The sequence below is a fragment of the Fukomys damarensis genome, unplaced genomic scaffold (genome assembly GCF_012274545.1).
Source record: "Fukomys damarensis isolate Sample0158 unplaced genomic scaffold, DMR_v1.0_HiC HiC_scaffold_16, whole genome shotgun sequence".
Classification (NCBI taxonomy): domain Eukaryota; kingdom Metazoa; phylum Chordata; class Mammalia; order Rodentia; family Bathyergidae; genus Fukomys; species Fukomys damarensis.
In genome coordinates this window covers 95515420-95523563 of record NW_022900928.1, presented here as the reverse complement: position 1 = coordinate 95523563, position 8144 = coordinate 95515420, and the positions used below count along the sequence as shown (strand labels likewise).

Sequence of the window (8144 nt, the reverse complement as noted above, 5' to 3'; positions counted from 1 at the left end):
TAAGTCCTCTTTTTTTTTTTGTGGTGGGATTAATCTTCTGAGTGGATTAAAAACATTTACAAATTTACAAAATGTCTATCAAATAAAAACATTATGGTGGGTGTGACATTTGTCACTGGATTTGGTATCATGCAACTTTTGACTCTTCCTCAAAGTCAAAATGATCACAAAAGGTAAATGTTTTAAATCAACTCAGGACATGGAGGCAGCCATGAAAAGACACAAACGAAGATTTCCAGAACTATTTCAGAAAGTAGTAAGGATAATGGAAAAAGTGTGTTTCAAGTGAGGGGGAGTATTTCGAGGAGACTAATGGCAATATCTCTTCTATTTAATAAATTTAAAAATATTTTTTGGAACATTCACCATATTTTTTGATGTAAGCTGTATAGCCACTTTTGTCTCTTCATTTGTGCTTGTGGTAAAAACATATAGTACAGAATATAGCATGAGAAGCTGCTAGATTTTTGTTTTACAAATTTTTCTTGGGAAAGTTAGAAAAATTTCTAGAATAGACTTTGAAGGGGCTGAAATTAACCCATCAAATATAGTAAAGGACATGATCATGGAAAATGTCTTGGTTGGAGCATGAGAAAGACTCATTACCTCTAGGTGGAGGTGGTTGTTCTTAGAAGATATGTGAATGGAACCTCTAATTTTAGTTTTCTGAGGAATCTCCGTGCTGATTTCCATAGTGGTTGTGTCAATTTACACTCCCACCAACAATGAAGTATTCCTTTCTCTTGTATGAGAAACCCAAAAGGTAAATAAGGAGAAAAATGGAGGAAAGATACTGTGAAGTAGGAAGAAATTGTTCATATAGAAGGGGCAACGAGGGAGAGAGGAGAAGGAAAGGAAAGAAGGGAAAAGGTATTACAAAAAGAATGGAAGGAAAAAATGGAAGCAGAGTTTTTATAAATGGGGAGGGGAAGAAGAGTAAAAAGAGGGGAGGAGAATAGGAAAAGAAGAATTAAAATATATTATGTACAGGGACAAATTCTATGTGGTAAATGTGATCATTATGTGTGGCAAATATGAACTAATAAAAAAATAAGATGTGCTATGTACACGTACCAGCTCCTCAGAAGGAATGTAATCATCAGGTATTGCAAACATATACTAAGTTTTTTAAAAGCCAACTGACAAAAAAGAAGATAGGCAGTATTGAGAAATCTTCCAACCTTCCTTTGTACATCTTGTCTACTTGCTTCTCTCAGAACTTTATGGTTCCCAATCTTGCCAACATTTTCCATTTACCTTTTTAACTTAGGTCAAAAATTACATTTTTTCAAGATAATTTTTTTGATGACACATCTATTTTTAAGTTTCTAAAAGTCTAAGGTGAATTTTAGTTCATTTCCAAAACTCAGCTCATGTTTTTCAAGTATAACATTGTTACCCAATAGTACTATGTCCCAAACTATATTAACATTTCTCCTAAACTGAAGCCGACTTCCTCTCTTAACTTCATTTTTGTGAGTGATTGCATCATATTTTCCCTCTACACTGAAATTCCCTTGATTCATCCCTCTTTATCCACATTACACAAGTTATTACTTAATGTTTTCCCAATGCTGTCTCATATCCCTTCTAACTTCTCTATTTCCACCACCCGCATTCTGGACACAGTCGCCTTTTGTTGCAGTTAGAATGTGCATCAATCAAACCTTTTTCCTCTTTCTATTCAAGTTAAACCTAGAGAATTCTACCATTCAAATCTTCATGAAATCACTGCTATGTTCATGTCACTTCCTTATTTTAGGAACATAAAGAAATCTAAACTCTTAAATTTGGCTCCATAATCTAACCTCCAACTACATGTTCATTCCTCTAAATCTTAGTCTGTGTCATTTATTTGAATTCAGATTTAAACCTAGTCACCTATTTTGCTTATGCCAAGATTTTAATACCTAATTAAGTGTAGCCTTTTGTTATTATTTAAAAGTGTCTATGTTTGTATGTACAGTATTTGTCAACTAAATTGAGGATTCCGTACTAAAGAAAGAATGTTTTATTATTATCTGCTAAGTCTGCTCCATTGCAATTCTGCTATTGCTGACTCTTCTTCATTTTTTAAAATACTTTTTGCAAAATGCATGTCTGTATAAAGCTCAAAGGAGAAACTCATTGGAGATTTCTTATTAAGAAAACTTAAAAAATTCTTGCTTAGAAAGAAAAAGCAAGTTTTGAGTGGCTCTTTACCTCAGAGCTTTCTCAGTGTGGATGATTAGTCTCAGAGGAGTGACCCAGGCTGAGGACAATGTATTCAAAGCTAGGAAGAAGTATAGGTCTCCTACTACATATGGAGCATGTGTTAGTGCTGGAGACAAAGCCAGTGAAATCATCTTCACTAGATGATTTCCTTAAAAAATTCAGTGTCAACTCTTTATTGAATTAAGATTCAGAAAGAGATTTATAAGGCCCTGAGTTCTTTTTTAGAGTCACCACACAGATAAATTATCAGAATAAGCAACCTCTGAGGTCTACTTAGCCTACACATTCAATTAGGAATTCGAGAGAGTTGCTTGTAGGTGTCTACATACTAAACATTTCTAGGAATCTTCGGTTCTTCCTGTAGGTCAAAGTTTCTATTTGGTGTAATTCCCCTTCTTCCAGAAAAAAGTTCTTTAACATTTTATGTAGTACAAATATGCAGGCTACAAATTCTCTTTGTAAGGCCGGGCATGGTGGCACACACCTGTAATCCCAGCACTCGGGAGGTTGAGGCAGGAGGATCGCTGTGAGTTCAAGACCAGCCTGGGCTACATAGTGAGTTCCAGGTCAGCCTCAACTACATAGTGAGACCCTGTCTCAAAAAACCAAAAAAATAAAAAAAAATCCAAATTCTCTTTTAAAAATATGTACATCTCCTTAAATTCTTTATTGAATCTTCATCTTTTAAAGTTTTTTTTTTTTTTTGAGACAGGGTCTCATTATATAGTTGAGACTGACCTGGAACTCACTGTGTAGCCCTGGCTGGTCTTGAACTCACAGTGATCCTCCTGCCTTTTAAAGTTATTTTTGCTTGATGTGAAATTATAAGTTAGCATATTTTGTTTTTATTCCATGTATTTCTGGGTTGAAGTTTTTTTTTTCCTCATTGAGTTTATTGGTACAGTTTAGGTATACAGTACAGTTATATTCATTATTGGGATCTTGTACCTTTACACAACAGGTCTTGGTTCTCATTTTTTCCCCTTGTCCCTGCCTTCCCTTCACCCCCTCCTTCCCTCCCTGTTTACAAACACTTTATTTCCATTTTTTCATTTTCTCATATTTTTTTCTTTTCCCTTATTCTCTTTCCCCTACCCTTCCCACTTTCCCTATACCTTTAGCCCCTTTCTTCCTATTTCACATTGTCAATTATCTCATTAGGATCTTATGTACTATTATAGTTTTTTACACCAGAGAAACTACTTGGTATTTACATGTGTGGCTTATTTATTTCACTTAGGGTTGAATTTTTTAGGGAGGTTGGGAACATATAAAGGTGAAGAAAGGTGACCAATGTTACTATAATTTTGCAAGTGATTGAGTGTAATATTGATACTAAGTAGACTATGATATTGACTGATACTGTAAGCCCTAGAGCAGTAACAAATTTATAGATGTTTATAGCTAGACTTCATTAGAATACAATATGGAGACCAGAAAGTGATTCATATTCATAAGGTTTTCTACAACAATGTCTAGTTGATTCAGCTAGGAAATAAACATCTTCATGAAACTAGGCTACCTGGAGAGATATAGGAAAAATAAATTTCAACCTACTTAATAGAAATGAATTATAGTTACAAACATAAAAATGACAACTATTAACATTTGACAGGAAATCATAAGAGACTATTTTTTTTGTTTTGAAAGCAGGTAGATATTTCTTAGATGGGACACAGCACAAACATTAAAGATAAAAATGACAAATTGAACTTTATTAACATTTAGAATTCCCGCTCATCAACATAATATTAAGAAAATGAAAATCAAAAGTATAGTCTGGGTAAAATATTTTATATATAGTACAAAATAGTTGTCCTCAGAATTTATATATATATATATTTTTTTTCTACACAAACATATAAATATGTATATAGGTATATATTTTGTAAACACGAAGAACTCCTACAGATCAATAATAAAAAGATAATATAAAAACTGAGTCACAAGTTATATAAATATATATACATACATATATATATATATATATATACACATAAAAACACACATATAAATCCTAAAAATCAATAAAGGACTATAAATCAGTAACAAAAAGACAACTTGGTGCAAGAATATGGGCAAGAAAATAGTTTCTTTACAGTTTAAACTGTATGAGTGATGCAGAAGTATGTGAAAAAGTTGTCTATATCATTAGTTATCAGGTATTTGCAAATTAAAATAATTTGATTCCCATGGATATAGCCAAAATTAAACGGACTAACAACACCAAAATGCTGTTGGTGAGAAAGAGAATAACTTTCTTATATTGTTGATGTGTATATAAATATTAAGATCACTTTGGAAAACTCTAGCACTTTCTTATAGTGTTAAATTTGCCTCAACTTTATGACATGGTAACTTCATTCCTAGGTATTTATCTAAGAGAAATAAAAACTATGTCCACAAAAAGAATGTTTATTCATATTAGCTCCAAAACTGTAGATACAATTTTCATCAATTTTGTGTTGATAAATAAGTTGTGCTTCATATAACATTATGCATGAGTCTCAAAAATATAATGTTAAAATAAAGTCACACCAGTAATCATTGAAAAGGTGCTCCACACCATATGTTTTTAGGGAAATGCTGAATAAACAGTAAGATACCACTACCCACCTATTAGAACGGCTAAAGCCCAGAACACCGAGGGAACTAGATGTTTGCAAGGAGGTGGAGCAATAGGACTTCTCATTCACTGATGGTAGTATGCAAAATGGTACACCCACTTTGGAGACAGTTGTGTGGCTTCTTCAAAAATTAAACATCCTTTAACTATATAGTTGAGCATTTGATTTCCTTGGAAATTACCAAAAATGAGTTGAAAATTCATTTCTCCTGAAAAATCTGCACATGAACATTTGCAAAATTGTGTTTCATAATTACCAAACCATGGAAGCAATAAAGATTCCCTTTGGGACATAAATGGATAAATAAAGTGTAGTACACTCAGACAGAGGGCTATTATTTAGCACAAAAAGAAATGAGCTATCAAGCCATGACAAGGAATGGTGAGAATTTAAGTGTATAGTACTAAATAAAAGAAGCTAACCAAGACAACCAAAGCCATTTTCCTTGCCAGGGTCACTTATCAGCTTTAGTTATTCTATTCTTCTGTGAGTGAACCCATTGATGTAAAGCAGAGGGGCTTCTAGTTATGGTTGACAGAGATGAGAAGGCTTCATAAAGAATCACAGGTATACTCCTGAAGAATTAGTGACATATTCATGAAGAACCCATTTCATGCCCATTCTCAGTCCTGGGATCTTCCTTGCCATCTGTCCTTACCTTTAGGCTTCTCTGAGCCGAGAGTAGAATCCTCTTCAATGCCCTCCTCAGCCTGGCATTGCATGAGATCAGGACAGCTGCATGTCCAGAGGAGCAGGCTGCCATCATCCCTATACAGACCATCACCCAAACCTTGTTGTGCCACAGTATCAGTAAGGGCACTGAAACGAGAGCAGCACAGAATGACACCACAAAAAAAACAGAGGAAAGAGACTAGAGCTATGAGGGCTTTGATGTGGGCCTCCAGGCTGGAGTCACAGTAGTCTCTAGTTTGGGCTCTCATTGTCCTCATGTGATTTCCCAAGGAGATAATAAGCAGTCCAGAAGAAACCAGAAAAAATAAGAAAGGGGGGATAGACCCCACATTGCAGAAGAGAAATGCATAAAAGAAATTGAGTTTTGTAATTTGTATATTGAATTCTGTATTATTCCTGGATAAAACAGCTGTGAATGTGAAGTGAGATCTACTAAAAAAGTCCCACAAACAAACAATGGTGCAGATGCAGGAGAAAAGAATAGCACCCAGGAGCATTTTGGGGAGCTTCCTAGAGATCCAGCTTGCCAAGCAAAGCAGGCAAGTGTGAGAGAAACGAACAATCTTGGCTCAGTAGAGGAGGCTGAGGCAGGTGGCGAGCTAGAGGCTAATTTGGTTTGCGATCATCCAGAGCATGATGATGGCTTGGTAGTTGTGGCTCAGTAGATCTTTCATCTTCTGGAAGTAGATGAGATGGATGGCATCCAGAAACAATAGCCCATGCAGGAAAAGCTGGGTGATGCTGAGACACAGCAGCACAAGGTCAGAGTTGCTCAATGGCTGTCTCTTTACAACATCCCAAAAATTCACCAAGGAAATGAATGCATTAGTGAGGATCCCCACTGCAAACTCGAGGACTGAAAGGAACAGAAATGCAACCTTGGCTTCATAGGACACAGTTAAGCTGGGTGTCAGAGTCAACATGATGCCTATTCTCTAAATTACTGATCTATTTAAGACTCAGCTTCCCAGTGGAGAAGGGTAGGAGTCTGTTCTGAACCAGGACCATTCCTTTACAAAGAAAGCATCTGGCTCTTGCCCTCACTGTTGCAAAGTGGGTACACAAAAAGCTTTAACAGGAAACTAAGGCGGGTGTTGTTGCTTTAGGGTGTCTCTTGGATACACGTGATGCCTTATTGTAAGGGTGGAAGGCTGATGGCTGTACCTCTGGGATGATGTAGAAGCTTTTAATAAATGAGAGTACTGTATAACAGCCTCCCCAGAGGCCGATAGTGTAGCATCAGGGATGTAAATGAGATAGGTCTCAGTTTTCCAACCAGATAAGGTCTAGTTTTGCATGTCCATCTGGACCCGTGGTGGGGTGGAAATGAGAGATTTTCAAGGAAACTGACAGCAGGCAAAACATGTGTTTGGTTAAATAAGTTTTGGAATGATTTCTCTTCCAATTTGCATTCCTTAAAGCACCTCTGTGTTACTCAGTGCTTAGTAGAGTGCAAGATGTCTGTTTGAGTGCTAGAGACCTGAAGGATCCAGTCGAGGGCTTGGAGCCTACAGCAGTGTCCCATGCAAGTCCGTATTGAGACTGAAGGATCTGTGATGGGAGACTGAAGGATCTGGCCCAAGAGCCAGTGCCAAAGCTGAAGTGTCTATGCCAAAAGGCTAACGGTTCTGCACTGGAAGACAGGAGATGACATCCAAGCTGAAGATGGGAGAAGAAAACAGCCAAAGATCCTTAGAGGAAAAACTGCCAAAACTCTCCTGAAGAAAAGCAGCCCCAACAAAGTTCCTTCAAGGAAGATAAGCTGAAATCCTGCTCATTCTCCTTTTATACTGTTCTGGAAACCATGCTGACTCAAATCACCTGGGCGTTTCCCATGAAGTTGACAATTAGTCAATTAATCACCACAACCTCCAAGATAGTCTTTGCTTTAATGTGGAGAAGTGAGTGGTTTCTCCTCGGGCACCAGTGCACAACTGCAGTTCTAGTTGCATCGCCAAAGTTTTCATCTAACTGTCATTGTTGTGTTAGACTGTGTCATTGGCAAGAGGGGTATTAACATGAACAAGTCCAGCACCTTGCGATGAAGGAAGAGGGAGGGGGCAAATGTGGCCTGGATAGTCCCTTATTGCATTTCCCACAAAGCAACAATAATGATCCTGAGAAAATAAAACTTTAGGCCATATTACTGCTCTGTTCCAAACTTTCAGAATTTCCAGTCTCTTTCCCCCGTTCTCAAATGTTGTCTTATTATGCACGCTTTATCCCTCTATGCCAGTCACATAGACTCCCCTGTGCTCTGTGAAGTCATCAAGCACCCTCCAACCACAGGCCCATTGCATCAGTGCTTCCCACTACCTGAGTAGTCCATTATCTCACTTTCTTCTCAAAAGATCACCTTTTAAAAAAAATCACCTTTTTAAAGAAACCTTCTCTGACCATCCTATACATGGCATTCCTACCACGTGTTGCTTGCTATAATACTTAACCTGTTTTATATTCTGAATATATTTGATTACTTACTGCCTGTACCCATCTTTCCCATTTTCAAAAATATAATCTTCATGTAGCACTTATTAGGTACTCAATATTGTTTTGAATGAATGTAGTTTTCACAAAATGAGGAATTTAGTAGTCTATAACATCCCCATA

The 8144-nt window shown here is 36.7% G+C and overlaps 1 protein-coding gene across 1 annotated transcript; it reads right to left on the bottom strand.

Moving 5' to 3' along the window:
- Positions 1–5436: 5436 nt before the first annotated feature.
- On the bottom strand, positions 5437–6457 carry Tas2r38 (taste 2 receptor member 38). Its single transcript, XM_010631710.1, is given in 2 exon segments — positions 5437–5697; positions 5699–6457. Coding segments are annotated over 2 exon segments (1020 nt in total).
- Between the last annotated feature and the right edge of the window lie 1687 nt (positions 6458–8144).